Genomic DNA, 25,972 nt, shown 5'->3' with positions numbered 1-25,972 from the left:
TTCCTGTAATTTATACTGTATTAATATTTCCATTAGAAATAGATATTTCCCGCGGTTTAAAACTACCATAAAAAGGTGCTGTGGGCTAAAAGTCCTCAAATAAGATCTTAACTCAGGAGTGATTCTATTTTTAGCCAAAGGTGATTTACAGTCTAACAATTTAGTACAATTTTAAAAAATACCAACAACCTCCCCCGCTCCTCCCCAAACACTACTTAATGGTCTCTGAAGCAGTTTTGGTGCTCTTAACACTAAGACAATTTATGAAATGCGTTTGGTAAGCAATTACTTTATAATTTAGGCTCCAGTCATGCAGTTCACTGCACCCCCAAGCTGATTTTAAAGTAGAATCACAGGATCAGGACCTTACACTTTAGAAGTTGGGAGCCTTAATCCTATTGCTTCACCTTCCTTCCAATGCCTCAAAACAAAGACCGACCCAGTTCAGGAAAGGATCTCTTTTCAGGATAGTATGTAAGCTTAACTTTAAGCAAATGCTTATGTTTCATTACAGTCAATCAGACTTAAGCATGTGCATCAGTGCTTTTCTGAATCAGGGCATATTTTATTATAGTCTGTGGAGAATGAAAAAGTTATGTGTATTTTTTAAAACAAAAATATGCACCTCAGTTACCAGTGTGATATTATCCTGCCTAAATATGTAGAGTTAAATCAAAGGAGGTTGTAAGAAGGAAACCAACAGGAAATGAAACAATGGCTAAAATAAGGTGCTATCATAAAGAATATCAAGGGTCCTTGAGGAAACAACAGCGAAGCTATTGATTGGGGAATAGCTGCCTGGCTCCAGCTAGTCTGGCAAGGTATACTTTTCCCAGGCCTGCACCTTGGACCCAACGGGAAAGCTAAAACTTTAAACATGCTGACCTAAAAGGGAGGGGTGGGAGAAGTGTGGGTGGTCAGCATGCTGACAAGGAGACCCACTAGGGGAGACAGTCATAAAGAGCATGCTGCAGAAGGCAGTCTGTGCCTGTACCATACAGAGATGGGTTAACTGGGCAGAGGAGAGCTTACAAAAGCTGGCAAGGAAAGATTAAGATATAGGTATGGGGAAATATGCATATAGGCTTTGTCACGTTTACTGTTTGCGCTGCATGCTGTGTACCCTTTGAGTGAATAAATAATGCTTTATTGTGAAGAAGCTGTTTTTGAGTCACTTTAATCAGCCGCTGTCACAGGCTCCTGGGGGAAAAGTTTTACAGGTGGCAAACTCAATTGGGCCTGCTGAGTTAAGAAGGTTGGGAAACAGGGTGGGGCTGCACCCCAGACTTCAAGTCTAAAGGCATGTCTGCACTGCACTCCACTAGTGTCAGCATGCAGGGCATGGGCACATGCCACAGTAAAGAGCCAGCTGTATCCACACTGCGTGTGTAGCTACACACAGCAGCGAAAGGCTCTGGAGCTGTCAGAACCTTTTCCCGCTGCCTCCCAGGGGTGGGGTGTACCTGGCCTTTGCAGCTCCCTACAGGAGGCCCCGCAGTCCTACTACACCCCACCCCTGGCATCAGCAGTGTGGGAGAAACAGCAGCAAAGGTGGATTCTCCAAGCCTGCCTAGAGAGGCCTCTTTGGAGCAGTCACTTTGGAAACCACAGAAACCTGGTTCTCCAAAGGTTAGAGGGACTAGCAACAGCCAATCTGGGCCTGGCTGGCCTAGATAGAAGGAGCTACCTGGTCTTAGCTGCTCTCTGGGCAAAGGAGCCTAACAATCCGACAGACTTTATGGCTGAACTTACTTAGCTGGGATTGCAGAGAGAGAAGGACCTGAGCACACTGGCCCTGGGATAGGGCTGGAGATAAAAGGGGCCTAGTAGGATGAGGCCCAGGGAAATAGCACCAAAGGACTGAAATCCGCAGTACATGGCTGCTGTGTACAGGGTCCCTGGACTGGAACCCAGAGTAGTGGGTGTGCCCAGATTCCCATACCAGACAGGTAAAGTAGTGTAAGCCCCAAGAAGGAGACGGTGCTTATTTGGGAGCCCGCACAATGGGCTGAATTTAAAGGGGCCAGAGCTGGTGCTGAAGATCCTATTGAGGGCAAATAGACTGTTTATTTATTGGATTCTTTAGTACTCCAGAAGGGTTTCATTGGGACTTTGTGACTTGGCCAGAGGTTGGCCGGCAGCCTGCAGGAGGCGCCCTGGGTGAGAACTGACTGTGAGAACTGACACACCCAGCCACTTGGTAGCACTCAAGAAGTGAATGACCCTTTACTCTCCCGTTGCCAAAACTTTTCCTTGCTGCTGGAGCCTGTGGGATATCACTCTGCTAAATATAGCTGTGTAGATGGGGCAGGCATGGCTTGGACATGTAGACAGTCATGTAGTGTACATAACCTAGGGATTCAAGTGTGATTTTTACCCAACTCACCTAAGCAGCGTCTTACCAGCTACGCTGCCATTTAGCCCTGTACTAGGGGGTGCATATAGAATACACACGCTACATACAGACCTAGCACAAGTATAAATAGCAGTGTAGATAGCAAAGCACTGCTTTGGTGCCTCGAATAAAGTCATGCTTGAATCCTGTGTGTATGTAACCTGCAAGGCTCTCCACTCACCCAAGCAGTGCCTCCCCATCCACACTGCTATTTTAACAGTGTAGTGGCCCATTGCCACAGGGAAAAGCTCTGGCAGTGGGGAAAGGCTCTGGCAACTCCTGCTAACAAGCCTTTCCCCACTGCTTCCCCTTGAAAGAGCCTTTCACTGTCATCTGTAGCTATACATCTCAGTGTAGATACAGCCTGCTTTTTCCTGCTGTGTATAGCTACATGTTGCCACAAGAGGTATGCAGTGTAGATGTAGCCCAAGAGTGTTTGGACCATTGGGGTTCCACCCTTGAAAAAGGTGAGGGAAGCCAGGCCAGTGAGTTGAGAAGTGCACTCGAATGGGATAAAAAGGATTGAAAACAAACTTGCTCTGTAATCATGACATAGTCCAATTTTATTTTATTCTTCCTAGAACAGAAATAAGATGCACTTCAGTGCACTTTCCCATCCAAATGGGCAGATATTACAAAATGAACTTTGGGACACTGGGGAGGGGAGGATACAAAGTTAACAGAAAAAGTGTAGTTTAAATCCAAAGTGGTTTTAAAACTCACAGAGTAGGGATGAAATCTTGGCCCCATTGAAGTCAGTGGAAGTTTTGCCACTGAGAAGTTAGAAGTTAACCCTAGATGTTTAATGTGTATGCATTTCTTCAAGAAAGGGATCTGTTCTGAGGATGCTAAAATGCATGATGGTGTCACAGTTACTCTAATTTATTTTTATTATGATATGAGTGGTTATAGTTAAAGATTGCATAATAGTTTCTATTTTAATCTCTAGTTATCTGTCACATTCAGCTTTCTGAAACATTCACTTTCTGGGCTGATATGTTTATGCTTGGTCTTTGCACAAAGAAATTTTGGGAGTAAGTTTAAAACTAAAACATTTCAGTGATTTTTTTTTCTTATTTTTATATATTCAAAAACAAGTTTTCCATTATATAAAAATCCTTGCAACTTTTTAGAAATGCAAACAAACCCAACTCTCCGTGTTAAATGGCTGGGCCTTGAAAGTGGATATATGGCATCATGTAAACAGCCCTAAGCGAGAAGAAATGCCGTGGAGTATTACTCAAAAAACAAATTTCATTGTAAGTTATGACCCTTTGAAGTTTATGGGACCTACATACACCATATCTTATTTGTTTGTTTTTGTGCTAAGCTTAACGGACCTGATCCTGCACCTATCAAAGTCGATGATAGAACATCCACTGACTTCAAGGGTGAAGGCTAAAATGCAAAGTTCTCAGCTAAGGAAGACGGTGTAGCCTACATCTGCAGAGTTAACTGATGAAAATACAGCATAGGGGTGCAGTGCCTGAGGCAAGGACTCCACAGAAGTTCTTTGCTCTGAAGTCCAATGGGGTACTAGGCAGGTCTGCTATATGCTTTGTAAAGTTTGCAGGAACAAGCGCCACTCTGATGTATCTTCAGTGTGAGGAGACTAATCTCTGTGGGTCAGAGATTATATTTTGCATCTGGTACAACATCAAAGCACGTTGCCAGCACTTAAATAAATACCTAGTGAAAGGGGCTGCAAAACATTTGTTTTATACCAAAATCATTTTGAGCTATAGGACCACTAAAATACCTGATCTCTCCCCACTTTATTTCTAACTCTACTTTAAAAGCTTACATGTAGTCATACAAAATTTAATTCAAAAAAAGTCACTCCAAGGCTGAGAAGTTGTCTGATAGAATCTTCACTAACATGATTTAGCCCAACATATTGAATGCAACAATTACAACATTTTTTTACCCAAAAGTCCCTCAGACGCAAGTAACAAGTTACATTAAAAGGGGAAGATTTACAGGAAACAGTTACCCTGAATGAGAAAGGAGGGGAACATCTTACTACGAATAAAGATTTGTTCCAATACCGTTAAGAAACATATGATTCTATTAAAAACTTTGATCCTATTTCAAAGCCAGTGTTTGGATTTCAAGACTATAGCTTTGATTCAGCAGTTGCTTAAATGCAGTTGATTTCAACAAGACTTAAGCATGGTTTAAGTACTTTGCTGCATAGGGTTGGGATTAGTCATACAAAGGGGCAGAACACATTAGTCAAGAGAATGAATATGCTGGTTATCAACATATTACTGATTCCATTGTGTGGAAAACATTCAAAATATCAATGCATATTAAAATTATTGTACAATGTTTTTTCTTTTCTTTTTACAGACCATGAATCCTTTTCTCACAATGATGGGCTTTTGTTCACATCTATAGTCTCACTGGGGTCAACTCATGGAACAACGTAATTCTTTGGTCCAAAAATGAATATTTTAGCAATAAGCTCTTACCACCACTTTCATTTCAGATGCACTTCCCTGCTTTCTCTCTCCTAATTTCTATGCTTTCCCATTTGTCAACAGCTAGGAATTCCTTAGCATCAGTGAGCGGGGAAAATAAGTAGAAGACATTGTAAATTCTACCACAGCTGAAAACAAACCAGCTGTGCAACATTTGAAACACCACATGTTTCAATTTCCTTTATTATGACTGAAAAGTTTTTGACATTACACTACAGATTTTTCTTAGAAATATTTGAGTTTAAGGAAAAAGGACAGAACAATCAGGTGCAATTAGAAAATTAAGAGGCTTGTTTTCCAACTGCAAACTTAACTTAGTTCTCAAACTAACAGAAAAAACCCGAATCCTCAGACTAAGAGCTATGGTTTAAACAACTTAGGAACAGAGATATTCACAGAATTGTGTCCTTAGTTGGAAGGAAACGTATGAATGATCACACAGATTTTGTAGAAAAAGGAAAAACCTGAAATCTAGTCAATTCTAGAAAATGAGTTAAGAGAACTTCTAGGTACAACACCTGCCCTAAGATCACCTGCCAATTATTTTGTGTGGTGTGTGTGTGTGCACGCGCGGAAGGGGGGGGGTCTTAATCACATTTTCCTATTTTAAAAATGTTTCTCTTTCCCCTGTTATGTGAAAGACCCAAACAAAAAAACCCTCGGAAACTGACAATACAGGGAAAGAGTGAAACTGACCATTCAGAAGGTTTTGTCAAATGCACAAAACAAATCAATTGGAAACAAAATTGAGAACTTTTTTTTCATTAGTGTCTTTGATTATAGTCATGATAGGAGTTTCGTTGTAAATAGTACGCAAAATAATTCAGATAGAGGTATGGTTTTTAAACTGACAGTGACTTTTTAAAGAGTTAGTTCTGAAAATGGTTTGAAGTTTCTACAAATATAGTTAAATATGAATCAAATAGAAAAGTAGCTTGATCCTGCAGGACTGGAAGCACAAAGTAAACAAATTCTGTTTGATAGATAACTGAGCAATTATTAAAAATGGAAGTGTTTAATGGAAAGGACACATCATGGATCCCTGCACAATATTAATAATCTACAGTCTTTGGGTCGCATTCTGCCATGAGAAAAGGAGTACTTGTAGCACCTTAGAGACTAACCAATTTATTTGAGCATGAGCTTTCGTGAGCTACAGCTCACTTCATCAGATGTATACCGTGGAAACTGCAGCAGACTTTATATACACATGACTGCCATGACTTACAATTCAACTGAAGTCAGTGGGCAAAATTCTGTTCTCATTTACACTGATGTTGATCCAGAGTAACTCTACTGACTTCACTGATTTACACTGGCGTATCCAAGAACTGAATTTGGCCAAATAAGGCTGTGTGGGGTATAAGACAGAGCAGAATTTGACGTCATGTGCTTCTCCATATATCCTACTGATCACCTCAAATAATGTTTATCACTATATCATTCTCCTTATTTCTTTGTTCTCCACTCCTCTGCTGGCACTCTGATTAACCTGTTTGCCAGGAATCACGTAACTCATAGAAACGAGGTATTATTTCAGACACAAATATGGAGCAAGTGAGTTGCAGGCAAGACAATAGGTCACACAATAACCCTAAAACAGGCATGACAGAATGCAATGAAGGTTCTCATAACATTAACAAGGAGAACTTTGCTATTCATGCAAAAATCTCTCAGCACTAACACTCTTACTCTTCTCTGCCTGACTCTAAAGAAGCAGCCAGGTTTTATTTCTGATTCACAGAGACAATGACTCTGCAAGATTCCTGGTAGTGTTGCAATTTTCACTGAGCTAAAAGTGCACATAAAATGAAGGCTTCCTCCTTGATAGATGGATGGACTCTGTAAACAAACTCCTCATTGTCTCCCTACACCTAAAAACAGGTTTAAATGAGCCTGGAGGTATTTTTAGGTGAAGGTCTGAGGTGATGTAACAGTGTTATATCAACTAGTGAGCAGACTACTGAAGGGGTGGAAAAACAGGGGCTCTGGTGATTCACCCACCTAAAGTTTTGTTTAAAAAGAGCAATGGTAAGTTGTTCGAAAGGCAGCGCTAGTCACCTTCACCCCCTAAAATGAATGCACCAGATTCCCCCCACCCCACAGCAGTGTGAATAAAAGGGCCATCCTAGCAAACTTTAATTCATGCATGCTGCTCAGCAGTGAGGAAAGTCTTAAATCTAGTCTGGGGGAAGCCTCTTTTCAGTAGCCAGAATGACCCAGGTTACCCTTAGCAACCCATGAGGAATTCCAGAGCTCAACATTATTGTGAGAGCTTCAACTCCAGCTCTCCCTCCTCCTAACCCTAGTGGGGGGCGGGGAAGAGAAAAATCACACACACAGATCCTCTGTGTAGAATATATAGGGTAAGAAAGCCTACAGTATTAGGATCTATAGCACACAGTCATATAAAGAGCCTAGGGGCCACAGGTGCTGGAACTGGGGGTTCTGCCCCACCCCCTGGCTGGAAGTGCTTTCCATCCTATATAAGGTTCAGAGTTTGGTTCAATGGCTCTCAGCACCCCCACCATACAAATTGCCCCTGCCTATGGCTACCCTGCATCGGCGGCTACCCCGCATGGATCACACAGAGAAATCCTCCCGCTCTTACACACCCGGCCCGATCCTGGGCGTATCACAAACACACCCCAGTGCCGGCCTTGCCCATACCAACCCGGGCCTAGCGGCTCCCCATGCAAACGGCTTCCGGGCATTGTTTGCGCCCAGCCAGAAGGCTGCCAGCCGGGCAAACCTTGCCGGACAGGTCGGGGAGGGGGCTGGGGGGAGCAGGGAGCTGTCCCTCCGCCCGGGGGCCCGTCCCCTCCTGCCCGCCGCCCGCGGCTGGCACCTACCACACAGAGCCGTAGGCTCCGGAGCCCACCGGGGTCAGGTTCTGGTAGCGCTGGGGAACCTCCCACACGGTCTTGTTCAATTCCTGCTTGTAGAAGCCGCCTCGCTCGGACATTTTCCGGAGCAGCCGCAGCAGCGGCTCAGCAGCCAGCGCGCTCCAGCTGGAAAGAGCCGCCCGAGCCAGCACCGGGCGGGCACCGCCAGCGGGGGCTGGGGGAGGGACCGGGGGAGGGGAAAAGGGAGGGGCAGACGGCAGGAGGAGGGGAGTAGAGAAGAGAGAGGCAGAGGCGGCGGCGGCGGGGGGGGAAGCACCTAGAAAGGTAGCCAGAAATGCAAGCCCAGGCCCAGTGTCACAGTATCTCCCCCCCCCACACACACACACACAGTGTGACAGCAAGGGGCAGGGCAGCATTACTCCCCCTGACCCTGGCACAACCCTCGGCCATAGCTGATCATTTCAGAAAACGAAGCAGGGAGGGTGGGGGAAAGCCGGGCTGAGCCTGGAAGAGCCAGGGCACCCCCCCACCCCACCTCTTCCAGTTCAGCATGGACACGAGAGAGAAAAGGCGGATCTGCTCACGCAGTTTTGCCAAATCAGCTGTTCACGTGTATGAGTATATTATTGGGGCTAGTGTACATTTACTGACACGCTAGGAAGCTGTTCCACAACTTAACCGATCCGGCTAGCAGCAGGTTTTATCTTGTTGCCAGCTCTAGCGATTTGATCCTGAATCTCATGATAAATAGTAAAAAGAAAAGGAGTACTTGTGGCACCTTAGAGACTAACCAATTTATTTGAGCATGAGCTTTCGTGAGCTACAGCTCACTTCATCGCATGCAAGTAAATAGTATTTTTCTTGAAGCCCCAGCGCCTGGACTCGTTTGATTATCTTAGACTTTCAGGTTCCATTTACAGAACTAAGTTTCTAACCCCCAGGGTTAAAATGAAAAGCTTGAAAAACACATCCTGTAAAGACTCAAAAGCCACAAAGCAAATAAAAAGAACCCCAAGTTTATTTTTTGTTACTATCTCATGATTTTTGAAGGCAGGAAGTTGGCAACATGGCAATATTCACCCTATATTTACCCATCCTATAGTTAATTCCCATTACTTCTTACACCCCCCGTGTGGCTCTAAATAATGTATCTTCATTTTGTGATTACAGTATTTAAATATCTATAGATTTCTATGCACCCCCTTCTCAATCATCACTTACCCAAAGTATATATTTAATCTTTCTTCATAAATCTCCTAATAAATCCTCCATTTCCCAGATCATTTTGCTCTGAACTCCGTACAGTTTGACAATAGGGTCACCAACCCCACTGCAGGGTGTCAATGTGTATTGTGGTACATCAGTCTCTCAGCTGTCTGCTAGTGTGATGGGTGTATCATCAACTGGAAAGCAAGTGCTGTAGGCACTCCAAGCCCTGGGGTCTTCAGGTTTCAGTTGGATTACCAAAAAACTACCTACACTTTGCATAAAACAGGATTCCTTCACTAGGGTTGCCAGAAATAAATATCGCCAGGGACACTTGCTTAACAGTTTCAACAAACAAACAGCAAAAGATAAGTTCATCCGCTGAAGTGAGCTGTAGCTCACGAAAGCTTATGCTCAAATAAATTGGTTAGTCTCTAAGGTGCCACAAGTACTCCTTTTCTTTTGCGAATACAGACTAACACGGCTGTTACTCTGAAACCATTCAACATTTAGCAACCCAACCAGTCCCAGGCAGACTGCAAAGAGCTACAAAAGGATCTCACAAAACTGGGTGACTGGGCAACAAAAAGGCAGATGAATTTAATGTAGATAAATGCAAAGTAATGCACATTGGAAAACATAATCCTAACTATACATATACAATGATGGGTCTAAATTAGCTGTTACCACTCAAGAAGGAGATCTTGGAGTCATTGTGGATAGTTCTCTGAAATCATCCACTCAATTTGCAGAAGCCGTCAAAAAAAAAACCACCAGAATGTTGGGAATCATCGAGAAAGGGATAGATAATAAGACAGAAAATATCATATTGCCTCTTTATAAATCCATGGTCTGCCCACACCTTGACTATTGCGTGCACATGTGGTCGTCCCATCTCAAAAAAGATATATTGGAATTGGAAAAGGTTCAGAAAAGGGCAACAAAAATTATTAGGGGTATAGAGCGGCTTCCGTATGAGGAGAGATTAATAAGACTGGGACTTTTCAGCTTGGAAAAGAGGCGACTAAGGGGGGATATGATAGAGTTCTATAAAATCATGAGTGGTTTAGAGAAAGTAAATAAGGAAGTGTTATTTGCTCCTCATAATACAAGAACAAGGGGCCACCAAATTAAATTAATAGGTAGCAGGTTTAAAACAAACACAAGAAAGTATTTTTTCACACAACACAGTGTCAACCTCTGGAACTCCTTGCCAGAGGGTGTTGTGAAGGCCAATACTATAATGGGGTTCAAAAGGGAGTTAGATAGATTCATGGAAGATAGGTCTATCAATTGCTATTAGCCAGGATGGGCAGGAATGGTGTCCCTAGCCTCTGTTTGCCAGAAGCTAGGACTGGGTGACAGACAGGACATGGATAACTTGATGATAACCTGTCTGTTCACTCCCTTTGGGGCACCTGCCATTGGCCATTGTCAGAAGACAGGATAGTGGACTTAATGGACCTTTGGTCTGACCCAGTATGGCCATTCTTATCTTCTTATGTTCAGTTGGGGCAATCTAGACAAGGGGTGTGAAGGTAACAAAGTCCAGGTACCTTCTGGCACAATCAGGGTATGCATGTATCCTACTCTTAGGGCCTCCAGCCCTGGGTCCTAGGCTGCTTCATATTCAGCCTTCCCTTCATAGCCTGCTCCCAGGCTGCTGTCTGTGTCAGACCTGCTGCTCATCCTTTCACGAAGCATTTCTACCTGTCTCGGAGTCTCATCCCCCAAGTAGCACTTCTTTCTTGCGCTGGAGGGATCATGGAGCCCTCTCCTGGATAGATGGTGAATTGAGAGGTAAAAATGCCCAGTAATGAGCCAGCAGGTGCATTACAATAGCTTGTTTTTCTCAATATCACCTTTCCAGATTTCTAACAAAAAATCCCAGTGCAGCCACACCAGAGCTATAGAGAAAAGAATGATCACCCCCCCAGCCTTTTAAACCTTTAATACTGGCAAATTGCAAAAGAGATCTCATTTGCAGCCTTCTACACACTCCAGTCTCTTTCAGAATTATTGCCTGAGGAGTTTCTCCCTCCCATTAAATGCTGGATCATTTTTCACCAGATGTAGTATCTTGCATTTTTCCAAGCTGAACCTACCCTTGTTACTATGTTTCTAATCATTCAGCGGTCCCTTTATATTAATTTTCTCTCCTTGTTAGTATTTGAAATCCCTCTCAGTTTAGTATTTGCTCTGAGTTTCTGTCAAGGTATTTATATTGCACTCACCACTGTCTCTGTCTAATTTAATTAGCATACTGCTTATATGATGTTCTGACTAGTGGAGATGTTCTTACTATGAAGGTGTTAAAAGACTGGACCCAATATTGATCCCTGCTATACTCCAGTAAACACCTTCCCCCAATTCATTACGCTGACACTTTTGTTATTTCCCTTTGCTTACGTCTTTCATCCACTTGTCCATCAAAATGAGAACATTTCTATCCCAATATTTTCATTATTTTTTTCAAGTAAGATTTTAGGAAACTAAAATCCTGATATGTTAAATCCCGGGGAGCAGCCATGGTCTAATCAATAGAGCACATAGGAATCTGGAGATCTTATAGCCAGAAAATTGGGGCTGTTTCCAACAAGGTGGGGAGCATAAAAAGCGGAGGGGCCCTGACAAAGAAAACCCTGCTAGCAGCTCTCATTTTATGTTGAGGGAGGTCAAGCATCTCTGCTGAATTCAGCTGTGGTCATATGGCGAAAGGAGAGTGGCAGTTTCACGGATAGGCAGGTCACAAGCTCTTTAGAGATCTGGGCCCCAATCTTGGAGTTTTACACACATTTAAAGTTAGGCATGTGTGTGAGACCCCAGCCTCATGTCAAACTCACACAAACTCAATTTGGAAACTCACAGTCACCCAGTGCAGATTGGCTCTTCTTGTGCACCCCTCTATATTCATGGTGAAGGACAAATGTTTATTATAAGAGTCACCAAAGCCATAGTCTGCCGGAGAACAAGTATCTCACTCTTTTTTCCTCTGATATATTGGTAAAAGCCCTTGCTGACCACATTACAACACCTTTGGTCCCTCATTTCTTCTGAATCAAACTTTAGTGTTAGTGTTAGAAATCACTCTTTTAATATTTAATGCAATTTAATGGTTGCAACATTCATATTAATAATAAACATGCAAACTCAAAAGGAGGAAAGAATGTTGCTTGAATACCAAAAAGATGGCATCTCCTGGTTGGAAATGGAATTGTAGCACTTTAATTCAGTGTGGCCTTCTGGAGCGCAGGTCTGGGTGTCAGAAGATCAGAGACCTACTTCTGCTTTCAGTTACACCATTCTAAATCCGGTGGAACTCCATCTAAATCAAGGGATCAGAGTGATTTCAGAATGAATCACTTTGGTTCTGTTTCCAGCTCTGACATGGACCTGCTTGAGATCTTGGGTGTGTCAATTAACAGATATTTCCAAATCCAAAAATGTGGATAACTGTATTCACACCCCAAGCTCTCTTACAGAAGTGTCGTAAGTAGAGCTGTGGGGGAAGAGGATTTTCCTTCCCATGAAAAATGTTGAGATTTTGAATTTTTTTACTTTCCGAATTGGAACAAAACAAAAATCAGGAATACCTTGACGTTTTTCATGGGAAGGGAAGAGAAGGTTGGAAAAATACTGTTTTGGGAGAACTGACATGGAAATGTTTCACCTTGCCAACTGTGTGCCTGGTAGGTAGGTGGACAAATATCTGGCTCACAAGGCTCCATGACCGCATATCTGGTGGGCAGGCAGGCTTCCAAGCTCCCTGTTTCATCAATATCCCAAGCTTCCCAGGAGCCAGGTAGTCTGAGGAGCCAGCCAGCAAGAGAGCCAGGGAGCCCTGGCAGCTGGAGAAAGCAGCTCCCTGGCTGCCCACCTGGCAACCAGCTGGGGAACAAGGGATCCCACTAGTCAGCGCAGGCTGCAGAGGAGCCAGAGAACCTGGAAGCACTGAGAGCCCCAGCAAACATTCTGCCTTGGGGAGACAGTTCCTGCCAGAGCTCCTGGACAGGCAGAAGCTGCACAGTCACTAATACTCCCATTTGTGAGGTGCAGTTTTCTAACTGCACATGGGGACTAAGCCATTGTATACGGGCGGGGTGGAGTCTGGTGGGGTTCCCAAGGAGTCTGGGAGCTGCAGAGCCTCGGAATAATTTTCTGATGGGGGTAGTGGGGAGAAGAGGGAAACAAGATTTTCCTTCAAGATTTTGTGGAAGTTTAGTTTTCCATTAGAAAAAATTCAGATGGAAAAATTCCAACCGGCTCTCTAACTGTAAGGTTTAATTCATTAAATGTTTATAAAGCTCTGAGATCCTAGAATGGAATATATCATCAAACCACAAAATATTTGAGTTAGGTTATTGTGGTATATCACAATTATGCCTTGATTGGTAAGTGCTTGAAATTTCAGAGACCATATCTACATAAGTATTTTTAAGGTGGAAACCTTGTCACCATATACAAATAATAGAAAGGCAGCAGGACAGAGTTATTGGTGCAATAGGGACCATTCCTTGGAATTTCTTGCATATAGCTGATCAGCCATTACACTGTGTTAATCTAGGAGTTTGCATGTTTGTTTGTTTTGCAATAGTCTGTATATCTTTGTTATTGAATTTCAAAATATTTGTGCATAAGCTCTCAAAGTGGTAGCACTAGCCAGCATTTCAGGTTTTAACAACATATTGACTTCCTGTTTCCTGCCAAGTCCCTACCTGGTAACCTTAGGGTATGGTCCAAGGTCCACTTCTCCAATCTAAAAATGTGCTGTCTTATTACAAGTTAGTCATGTATGTTAGATATAAGAGAAACTCTGTTTACCGTTGTAAGGGTGCTAGTGAGTCTCTCTTGTAGAAAACTTAGCCTTCTGAAATTTTCTAATTGAAGATACCAGTTTCAGTCTGCTGCCACTAGATAGGAAATCCACTGAGAAATCATGCTACTGAATGAAGATTTAAAATATAGTTGTGTGGATGATAGGCCTAATATTAGACATGCTTCATTCTGACTCCAGTGGATAGGGTTCTGGCCTGTTCAGTCATGTCAATGAGGGCCTCTCAGGGTATGAACTTGCAGAAGGAGGCTGCAATGAACCAAATATATACACATTTAATTTAAGATAATTCCACATTAATTGAGGCCAAGGTCAAGGCATCATGAAACAAGTCCAAGATAGGGTAATAACACAGCCTGTCCACTTTTTGCTCTGTATCTGACTTGCAAGACATATAGTAGTATTGCAATGCTGCTAAACAACACCATGATATTGTATTCTCAGGCATGATACACCACCATTCTGACACTCTCACAATATGGACACAGCAAAATTTGTAGACACAAAGGGCCCACTCTTGCTCCCATTCAAGTCAATGGCAACATTTTCCTTGATTTAAATGGGAGCAAGATCAGATCAGTAGATGTTAAGGCCAGAACAAAACACTTTTGAGTCTGATCTCTATGACACAGGCAACAGATTTCACCCAGCGATCCCAGCATGGAGTACAACAACCAGGGCCCTCCCTAGCAATTATGGTGCCCTAGTCAGACTGAGCACCTGGGCACCGCGGAGGGTCTGAGCTGAGCTCAAGGCCTGCGGGGCTGGGGAGGCAGGAGCTGCGGAGGGCCGTTTTGGGGGGCGGTGCCACAGGCCCAGAGTGGCCCGGGGATTAACGGGGGGCTTGGGTCCGGCAGCAGGAAGCGCCCCAGCCGTGTCACTCAGGTGAGTTGGGGAAAGGACCGCCCCCTGCACTCCCCGGTGGCGGGAAGTGGAGCGATCCGGCCCCAGCCTGCTCCGCTTCCCCCGCCCCGGCCCCAGCCGTGTTGCTTGGGTGGGGGGGGGGGGCAGGAGCGGCCCCCGCACTCCCCAGCAGCGGGAAGCGGAGTGACGCGGCCGGCGGAGTGGAGCAGGCTGGGGTCGGGTTGCTCCATTTCCCGCCGCTGCTGGTGAGTGCGGGGTCCAGCCCGGCCCCTGCTGCCGGCGCAGGCTCCCTGCTAGTCCCCCAGGCTGCGTCCGTCGCGGGGGGAAGAGGCCGGGCGCGGGGAAGAGGAGGAATGGGGGCGGGCCGGGGGCGGAGCGCGGGGGAAGACTAAGCGGCGGGGTGGAGGGAGTTGTCCCAGGCCCCACACACCCCGGGGGGCGGCCCTGCCCCTTGCAGTGGGCACAGCCCGCGGCGTGGCTGGCCGGGGTTAGGGTTGGCCGCCGGAGCTGCCGCCGCAAATGCAGCAGACAGCGGCCTAGGGCACCATGAAATCGGGGGCAATTTGGTGCCCCAAATTTCATGGTGCCCTACGCAGCTGTGTATACGGCGTATGTCTGGGGATGGCCCTGACAACAACTAGTGGTTGGCACATCAAAAGGCTCATCGTAGATTGGTTCTACCTTTTTAGGATGTATGACAAAGATGTATATTGGGATGAGACAAGCCTGTTTGACTGACCAATATGTGGTCTCCTTTGGCCCCACCTCCCACCCCCAAAAGGCCATCAAGTGCCCTTAACAGAATATAGGGGCTTAACTATGGGCCTGATCCTGAAGACACTTACATATGTTACTTTTACTCACATGAGCAGTCTCATTGCTTAAAATTATTCCCATACCTAAGTACTGTTGTGTCTATTGGTCTTTTCACAAAAGCAATATGAAGAAAACACATGGGCTCAGTTGGGTCTCAAGTAACTGTTTACTAATGACAGGTTTCAGAGTAGCAGCCCTGTTAGTCTGTATCCAGAAAAAGAACAGGAGTACTTGTGGCACCTTAGAGACTAACAAATTTATTAGTCTCTAAGGTGCCACAAGTACTCCTTTTCTTTTTATGTTTACTAAATATACACAAACATGCAAAGCCTATCTACATATATATTACTGCTCTGCCTGGCTCCTGTCAACTTCTAAAAACAGAACAAGGTGAGCACCAGGTAAGAGCCTGCAAACTATTTAGAGGGATACTACCCTATTTCAATAGACCATATACTCCTCCTTCAATGTAAAAGGATATATAAAAAATTACAAATCCATTATTATTAAAACTATTATCTCTAAATATATAACATACTACAAATGAAGGCTTCTCACTGGATACGTCTCATAGGCATCAGAACAACATCAGGAAAAGCATTTGCACTTTCTGGTGTAGCTGTATCGGCAATGTCTTCCTGCTCTGTAGTGTAGGATTCATTTATGGAAACAGGGACATGAGACTCACTGACTATCACAAGTCATTGTCTGTGGCTGTATTGTAGTCTTGGTCTTTTCAGTAGGTGTCAGTAGTGGAGAATCTCCTCTGGAACTTATGTTTAAAAGCTTATGTGTAAAAACATAAGAACGGCCATACTGGGTCAGACCAAAGGCCCATCTAGCCCAGTATCCTGTCTTCCAACAGTGGCCAATGCCAGGTGCCCCAGAGGGAATGAACAGACCAGGTAATCATCAAGTGATCCATCCCCTATCGCCCATTCCCATCCTCTGGCAAACAGAGGCTAGGGACACCATCCCTGCCCATTCTGGCTAATAGCCATTGATGGACCTATCCTCCATGAATTTATCTAGTTCTTTTTTGATGCCTGTTATAGTCTTGGCCTTTACAACGTCATCTGGCAAAGAGTTCCACAGGTTGACTACATGTGTGAAGAAACACTTCCTTTTGTTTTAAACCTGCTGCCTATTCATTTCATTTGGTGACCCCAGTTCTTGTGTTATGAGAAGGAGTAAATAACACTTCCTTATTCACTTTCTCCTTACCAGTCATGATTTTATAGACCTCAATCATATCCCCCCCGTAGTCGTCTCTTTTCCCAGCTGAAAAGTCTCAATCCTATTAATCTCTCCTCACATGGAAGCCATTCCATACCCCTAATAATTTTTGTTGCCCTTTTCTGAACCTTTTCCAATTCCAATATATCTTTTTTTTAGATGGAGCGACCACCTCTGCATGAAGTATTCAAGATGTGGGTGTACCATGGATTTATATAGAGGCAATATGATATTTTCTGTCTTATTATCTATCCCTTTCTTAATGATGCCCAACATTCTGTTTGCTTTTTTGACTGCTGCTGCACATTGAATGGATGTGTTCAGAGAACTATTCACAATGACTCCAAGCTCTCCTTCTTGAGTGGTAACAGCTAATTTAGACCCCATCAGTTTATATGTATAGTTGGGATTATGTTTTCCAATGTGCATTACTTTGCATTTACCAACACTGAATTTCATCTGCCATTTTGTTGCTCAGGCACCCAGTTTTGAGAGATCCTTTTGTGGCTCTTTGCAGTCTGCCTGGGACTTAACTATCTTGAGTAATTCTGTACCATCTGCGAATTTTGCCACCTCACTGTTTACCCCTTTTTCCAGATCATTTATGAATATGTTGAATAGGACTGGTCCTAGTACAGAACCCTGTGTGACACCACTATTTACCTCTCTCCATTCTGAAAACTGACCATTTATTCCTACCCTTTGTTTCCTATCTTTTACCCAGTTACCAATCCATGAGAGGACCTTTCCTCTTATCCCATGACAGCTTACTTTGCTTTAGAGCCTTTGGTGAAGGACCTTGTCAAAGGCTTTCTGAAAATCTAAGTACACTATATCCACTGGATCCCCCTTGTCCAAATGCTTGTTGACCCCCTCAAAGTATTCTAGTAGATTGGTGAAGCATGATTTCCCTTTACAAAAAACATGTTGACTATTCCCCAACAAATTATGTTCATATGTATGTCTGACAATTTTGTTCTTTACTCTTGCAGCAGAGTTTTTGCTTTCATATATTTTAAGGTTCCAGTACCATCCTGAAACACATCAGCTGCCTTTTCCAACAGTTCAGCTATTTTTTTTGGTTTTGACCAGAGCCCATAATTTTAAAAATCTGAATCTCTCTGCCATTCTCTATCAAGTATCACATGACTCCCTGACTTCACAACATAGAAGTTTGGCCTATGCTGTTTACAGTTAGATGTTACCTTCATTATAATAATGTCCAGGAGAATGAAGATTTCTCATGTATGTCTATTCAGAAACATTATGGTTTACAAAAGAAAAGGAGTACTTGTGGCACCTTAGAGACTAACAAATTTATTTGAGCATAAGCTTTCGAGAGCTACAGCTCACTTCATCGGATGCATTCATTTTTTTCCACTGAATGCATCCGATGAAGTGAGCTGTAGCTCACGAAAGCTTATGCTCAGATAAATTTGTTGGTCTCTAAGGTGCCACAAGTACTCCTTTTCTTTTGCGAATACAAACTAACATGGCTGCTACTCTGAAAACTATGGTTTACTGCATCTTTACCTCTAAATAGTCTCGATAGTTCTGTTGTGTAATTGCCTCTATAGCAAGATCCTATATCAAGATAGATTTTAAGTTTTATTGCCTTCACTTATAAATAAATGCCAAAACCCCTTTGGTGACTGTTTTCAACATGAAACATCTGTATAGATGCTACAACATTCTCAGTGAACTCCACATTCATCAGCTTGTAGAGGACAATCAGAAATCCTCTGGTATTGCCCTCCCGAGCTGGTGATTTTGCTTTTTGCACTGACCTGAACATTTGCTGCGTACAACCCCAATTTGTTAGGGTTTGTACAGAGCTTGTTCTTGAACTAGCAATAATGTTCATTGTGAGACTGTTCCCTTCAACAAAAGCACAGTCTTTGAGTGTTCTTTGTGTTATTTATGCTTGACCCCAGTTTATTTACTGTACAGACCACTTGCTACTGTTGTAGCTGCCTGGCATATTTAGTACTGTTTTCATTGACACAGCAATTACCAGTGTACAATTTAGGGTCAAATCAATTTCAGTAAATAACCATTTTGGGTTGCTTCATTTAGCATACCACCTGCTAATCTGCCCCTTAATGCATCATTAAATGATCTCCAAATTGGCACTGCTGTTAGTTTCTTAATTTAGCCACATTCAAAAGTTGTTTCACTCTTTTTTATATTCTGTTTATAGAAGCAGAAATGCTCTGTAGTCACTAGTGGCTTTGGATATAGGGTGTGAGGAAGACAGCTCTGACAAGTGTCTTCTCAGTGCTCTGGGTATATTATTCTTCAGTTGTCTCATTGCAGAAGCCTGCCAGTCTCTCTCATGCTCTGCACAGATCAAGGGAAGGGAACTGAAGCCATTAGGCCATTTCCCTGCTTTTCCCACAAACCAGAGAAGGTGGCAGCCAGGAGTTGTGGACAGGAGGACTGGCTGCCACTAACCACCACTGCTGAGCTACTGATCACATGTTAACTCTTCCAAGATAAGCAGGTGAGACCTACATTTTGCATTGCTCAATTACTGAATCACCTGCATTTGAGGGCCTGATTCTCTGCTCCAGTGCAGCCACTTTGTGTCCCTTTAGTAGCATAAAGGGGCCATAAAGTTGGAGAATCTGGCCAACTGGGAATTCCATCTCTATGTGGGGAATCCCCAGATGGCACAGCGTAGTGTATTTACAGTTCAGCTATTCCCAGGTGCCTGAATGGCCTGTTATGGCTGGGGGTAGCTGGGCATAAGCATTAGCAGTTTTGAACTGGCTCTAACTTATATCTGGGCTGGATCAGCCTCTGGCCTGCCCCAAAATCAGGGAGCTACAAAAGTGATGTGAAGCTACTTTAGTCCCCGTCACTTCTTGGGACTTCTGTGCTGAGCACAACTCATCTCTTACCAGTACTCTTGAGCATCACATGGTGTCAGAAGCAAAATCTTTGTAAAAATGGAGCTAAGACAACCACCTTTATTTCTCAGTCTGGAAGATAACCGCACCAGAGAACTAGGGGGGGAAGTAATTGCAGTGCTTCAAGCCCATATTTCATAACTGTTATAATAGAGGGAATCACAGTCTTTCTTAAACAGAAGATGTTTATTAGAGAACACAGCTACAACTACAGACATAAGCACAGCTTGAGTCCCAGCTTTCTCGCCGTTATTTACCAAAGACCATAACCTGCCAGGAACTCCATGCAGCACACATCTAATATCATCTAGATAAAGGCAGTATGGTGCAGTGGTTAGGACACGACCTTGGAGACCTGGGTTCAATTCCCTGGTTTTCTGCAGACACCCGGTGCGACCTTGTGCAAGTCACTTAGGAATCTGTGCCACAGATTCCTTTCTGTAAAATGGGGATAATAGCACTTCCCTATCTCACAAAGGTGTGGTGAGGCTAAATGCATTAAAACATTATGAGGTGCTCAGATATTATGGTAAAGGGGGCCTCTTACAGGGTTCACCGCTGGTCTGGTGCTTCCTCCTGGTCACACTGAGGATTACATCTTGAGGTAGACACTCCCTTCTGCCGTTTGTATGCCATTGTTCTAATGCTGGTCTGCAGCATCTCTCACTCCAAGACCCTCATCAATGTCCTTCATGACTTAGGCCACCAGCTAGGTCACTGGGCATTCCTCATTCCAGCGTACAGGCTATCAGCAGTCCTAGGCAGTCTTCCCATTCACTGCCTCAATTCTATGTCATATCCTCAATAACTGGTAGGGGAACACAGGCCCACCCTTTACACTGGATTCCCATCTAGGGACGCTCAGCAGTTCTGGGCTCTACCCACTCAGCCCTCACTACCCCATCCCAGGACTTCTTCCTGGTTCCCCCCCTTCCCTGGGAATACCAACTCTAAACACTCCTCCCTCTTCCCAAGGTGTGACTGCCCTTTCTGAGCAGGGGTCCCTGTCTGTGGCTTTATACAGTCTGCACCTGTTCCTGCACAGCTGAGCCTGCTTTCTAATTAGCTGCCTGCATCCTAAAGCTCCCCTGTTTGCAACCTAATTAGCTGATTGGGCCCACCTGGCCCAACTCATCTCTTGCAGGGTTAGTGTGGGGAGCTCACCCCATCAGAGGCCCATGTAAGTACCTTAGATAGATAGAATCATTGCAATATCACTTATAACAATAATCTGTCTCACAGTAGACATCTCACCAGGACCAATGCCACTGGCTCTGTATGTCTTCATGAAATCTAGAATGCTGCTGGCTGTACTGCCAGAAACAGTAAAAGCCCACACAATCACTACAATGAAAAACACAGGCTCCAGGGGGAAACAGACTATTTCAGTAGGAAGTGTTTTGAGAACAAGAGGTGGCTGTTATCAGAAAGTCACTGAGTTTCAATGATAGTGGTTATTAATAGATGTCTACCAATCGTCGCATCTGCTGGGGAGGTGGTGAGTTGGATCAGTTAATCTACCCTAACCTTCATTCTAGAGGTTTTATTTGTGTACTTTATAGGGCTGTCGATTAATTGCAATTAACTCATGTGATTAAGTCAAAAAAATTTACTGCGATTAAAAAAATTAATCGTGATTAATCGCACTGTTAAACAATAGAATACCAATTGAAATTTATTCAATATTTTGGATGTTTTTCTACATTTTCAAATATATTGATTTCTATTACAGCACACAATACAAAATGTACAGTGCTCATTTTATATTTTTTATTACAAATATTTGCATTGTAAATGATAAACAAAAGAAATAGTATTTTTCAGTTCACCTCATACAAGTACTGTAGTGCAATCTCTTTATCGTGAAAGTGTAACTTACAAATGTAGATTTTTCTTGTTACATAACTGCACTCAAAAACAAACAATATACAATTTTAGAGCCTATAAGTCCACTCAGACCTAATTCTTGTTCAGCCAATTGCTAAGACAAACAAGTTTGTTTACATTTATGGGAGATAATGCCGACTGCTTCTTATTTACAATGTCACCTGAAAATCAGAACAGGCATTCGCATGGCACTTTTGTAGCCAGCATTGCAAGATATTTACATGTCAGATATGCTAAACATTCATATGCCCCTTCATGCTTCGGCCACCATTCCAGAGGACATGCTTCCATGCTGATGATGCTCATTAAAAAAAAATGCGTTAATTAAATTTGTGACTGAACTCCTTGGGGAGAATTGTATTGTCTCATGTTCTGTTTTACCCACATTCTGCCATATATTTCATGTTATAGCAGTCTCGGATGATGACCCAGGACATCTTGTTCATTTTAAGAACACTTTCACAGCAGATTTGACAACACCCAAAGAAGGTGCCAATGTGAGATATCTAAGGAAAGATACAGCATTCAACCCAAAGTTTAAGAATCTGAAGTACCTTCTAAAATCTGAGCGGGACGAGGTGTGGAGAATTCTTTAAGGTGTCTTAAAAGAGCAACACTCCGATGCAGACAGAACCCGAATCACCAAAAAATAAAATCAGCCTTCTGCTGGTGGCATCTGACTCAGATAATGAAAATTAACGTGCATCGGTCTGCACTGCTTTGGATTGTTATCAAGCAGAACTCATCATCAGCCTGGACACATGTCTTCTGGAATGATGGCTGAAGCATGAAGGGATATATGAATCTTTAGCGCATCTGGCATGTAAATATCTTGTGATGTCGGCTACAACAGTGTCATGTGAATGCCTGTTCTCACTTTCAGGTGATATTGTAAACAAGATGTGGGCAGCATTATCTCCTGCAAATTGTAACCATACTTGTTTGTCTGAGCGATTGGCTGAACAAGAAGTAAGACTGAGTGGACTTGTAGGTTCTAAAGTTTTACATTGTTTTATTTTTGAATGCAGTTATTTTTGTACATAATTCTACATTTGTAAGTTTAACTTTCATTATAAAGAGATTGCACTAGAGTACTTGTATTAGGTAAATTGAAATATACTATTTCTTTTGTTTTTTACAGTGCAAATATTTGTAATAAAAATAAATATAAAATGAGCACTGTACACTTTGTATTCTGTGTTGTAATTGAAATTAATATATTTGAAAATGTAGAAAACATCCAAAAATATTTAAATAAATGGTATTCTATTATTGTTTAACAGCGTGATTAATCGCGATTAATTTTTTTAATCGCTCGACAGCCCTAGTATTTTATTAATTGGTTGTACTGGGTTGTGGAGAGTGGTTTTGGTTTCTTTGTTTTGTTGCATTTGATTTTTTTTTAAAGGAAGTTGTACAATAGATAGCAGCCACTGGTATCACTAGCAAGTGACCCCTTTCATGTGGGAAGGTATGACTGTTAATAACTTTGAACTGTCATATGATTGGAACCAGGAAATAAAAACAAGTCTCTTACCAGTACTGCCACATTATTACACTGTTATTACACCAATCAATCCATTTTTATATTGAGTTTTAACATACAGAAAATTTCAACACATGCAAACATTTCTAACAGTGGGGACAAGGATTGGACAAGTATCAAGGATAGGAATCAAATCTCCATTTTAGCTTAGGGACCATCCCTTTTTGTGCCTAAATCGTCCAAACAAGAACATTTCTGAATAGTTAGCAAAAACATGATACTAGTTATGAGCCGCCCACTATAACCTTTCAACAAAGCATAATAAATGATTCATAGTGATATGAACTCCTCTGACACAATGCACGGCCAAGACAAATATTATGGTACAGTATGTTACACTTGATTAAAAGGAATGTTTTGGTACTTAACATTTGACAAGTATTTGCATAAAGGAATTGTGTCAAGCTTTGCATATGATCGAGAAAACTTTAAAAAATAATTTCCCCCCAAAATGAGTGTTTACAGCCCTGTTTTCCTTTTACTTCCCTTCCCATCTGGCACAGGGCAGCCTACATCGACATGCTTGTTTTAAGGCACCCATCACTATAGTACATAACTGTACATTATGTTCCAGACTCACATAAAGTGGGCCACACTTTTCACTTCCCCTTCCTCCACTATCACTGCATTACTAATGTAAGGAGGAGATATTCCTAGGTGGAGGCCACCCAGAAGGAAATTGCCAGGTTGATTTGGAAGCTTTGTTAGTTGCCAACTTCATCAAAGAGATGGGTCTTGTTGCAAGTGATAAGGTTTTGGCTCAGTGAGCAACAGGAGCGAATTCCACAGTCACAGGAATAGACTCTCAATTCAGAAAACTCTGACCCAGCCCCGCAAATTCCACCCTGGGGAATTCCTCAGATGAAGTGAGCCTAACAATTTCAGATGCTGTGGTGGGGCCCAGAGGGAGGGACAGTTTTGTGATTGTGAGACCCCTGATTGTGAGATTGTTAGGATAAATAAGACCCAAGACCTTGAATGGCTTATGGCACTAAAACTGAATTTATACCTTTTAGCATTTTATAAGTTTAGGCAAGAAAATATCTTCATTCTGAAGTATTAAAACCTCCCATGAATAGTCAAACATTACAAGAAATTATGCCCTGTTCATCTTTTCATTGGATTAATTTAGACTGCAACACATGGAATGACCATGACTGGCCTATAACAAAATATATGATACCAGAAGACTTTAAGATGTGAGAGAGAGGCCTAAAGCAAGGGGCGTTCACCAAATAAAGATGGAAGCTTGAAATGAGGCTGGACTTGTAAAAATGCCAGTCCATTAATTTATTTTGCATAGACTTTCATGTCTTTTTTTTCAGACAAAAACTGAAGCTCATGGCAGTCTACAAATCTAAATTCCCCAGTAATTGGCTGGATGCTATAGCTTCAGAGATACCATACACTATGCATAATAAAGCAGGCCTGGAACTGCCACTGTTTTATTGTATAATGTTCAGAATAATACACAGAGACTCCTTTTACATCTCTTAACTTCGCAGCTAACAGTTCATCACCAAGCAATGCGCATTTCACAGCTGCTTTATATTTTTTGTCTATCAGTAGCTGTTGGTATCCCCTTCTGTGATCACAAATTATGGTTTCCCAATGATAGGATATATTTAACAAAGGGGATGGTAAAGTGAAATCTTCTGTATGTACAACTGATAGCTAGAATTCAGTGAGAATGAGACCTCACACCATGTCATCTATGCTGCTTACACCACATTATCATTCGTGTTCACCAGAGTAATACTTCTTTTGCTCCTTGTAACTGCTGCTTGCATGCAGTGTAACGTTTGCATGTTTTACACTTTCATTCCAGGAAGTGTGCTGCCTGAACAGGACTCTGCTAATGAAAAATGAGGCTTTCAGCTTCTGATCTGCCGTGTAACTGCCAGAAATGTAGCCTTGACATGCTGACAAAGCCCCATCTTGCAGCTCTTCCCAGAAAAACTCCTGTTGAAGTCAAAGGAAGTTCTGAACAAGGCCTTGACTAAAGGCTTCAGAGTGAGATGCAAGTTTATGCTCTTGCCAGATTTAGTCCTTAAATATGTATTCATTGGGAAATGCTTTATTGTTTTATTAAAGGGAATTAAAGTGTTACAGAAAATAGCAAACATAACCCCACCGCACATGAGAAGAATAGAGCCGAAATTCTGCATGTGCATAATCAAGCAATGAAGTTAAAAAGTGTGTAATATCAGAAAAACTGGAGCCAATAGTGTAAACAATTATCTATCTGCTTAATCTTTAAACAGAATGTATTGATTTCATACAAAAATGTATTACAGCAATTGATTAATTTCCTTTAACAGATCAGTTTCCTACTGCCTACAGTACTTGCACTGGATATCTGTACCTACTAGTCACAAGTTCATTTTTTTAAAAATCAGGTATTAACCTAAAGTCTGCATTCAATTTCTACTTAAATTTCTATTTATGGAATGGGCTGTGGATTCTCTTAAAAGATCTATTTCACTTATGAGTGTCCCACTTTCTGGAGTGGTTCATGACCATGAGTGCCAACCTCAGGGCAGACTGTCAAGAAGCCGAGCAGAGATCCCAAACTGGTTGTATGTTCTATAATTAGATTTCACTAACCCAGTAACAAGTGTGAACTCCTAAAGCACTGTAACAGTTTACTGTGGAGTCACAGACAGTCCCCTTGGGTATTCCAGTCTATCCTGCCACCAGGCAAGCTGGACTTAGTGATAGATGGTTGCTCTACACTAAAGATAACAAAATATTCAGGTTGCTTCCAGTCCCAAGAGAGCAGTCACTTACTCCATGTCAAATTGTACCTTAGATCTCTCACCAAAGAAAATGCTTATAGTCAATCCTGTAATAAACTAACTCAAGATTTATTAACTAATAAAATGAAAAATGAAATGAGAGTGTTATTACAAGGTTAAAGCAGGCAAACATATATACACAAATGAGT

The 25,972-nt window shown here is 42.6% G+C and overlaps 1 protein-coding gene and 1 long non-coding RNA gene across 4 annotated transcripts in view; one reads left to right on the top strand and one right to left on the bottom strand.

The window, feature by feature from the left end:
- Positions 1–7,942, bottom strand: part of MAPK11 (mitogen-activated protein kinase 11) — a 50,764-nt gene extending 42,822 nt beyond the window's left edge. For 2 of the 3 annotated variants that reach the window (XM_048836879.2, XM_048836881.2), the window contains exon 1: positions 7,731–7,941. In XM_048836879.2, coding sequence (XP_048692836.1) covers positions 7,731–7,843 — 113 coding nt within the window. In that variant the 5' untranslated portion in view covers positions 7,844–7,941. Of the gene's footprint in view, positions 1–7,730 lie in introns of all 3 variants that reach the window. The other variant, XM_048836880.2, reaches the window with a different exon arrangement.
- Positions 7,943–14,748: 6,806 nt separating this feature from the next.
- Positions 14,749–25,476, top strand: LOC125630659 (uncharacterized). The gene is made up of 4 exons (XR_012666562.1): positions 14,749–14,873; positions 16,840–16,901; positions 18,997–19,183; positions 24,854–25,476. It is a non-coding gene; the product is annotated as an uncharacterized LOC125630659 (long non-coding RNA).
- Positions 25,477–25,972: the final 496 nt, after the last annotated feature.

Source organism: Caretta caretta, chromosome 1 (genome assembly GCF_965140235.1).
Source record: "Caretta caretta isolate rCarCar2 chromosome 1, rCarCar1.hap1, whole genome shotgun sequence".
Lineage (NCBI taxonomy): Eukaryota > Metazoa > Chordata > Testudines > Cheloniidae > Caretta > Caretta caretta.
This window is presented reverse-complemented; position numbering and strand designations above follow the sequence as displayed.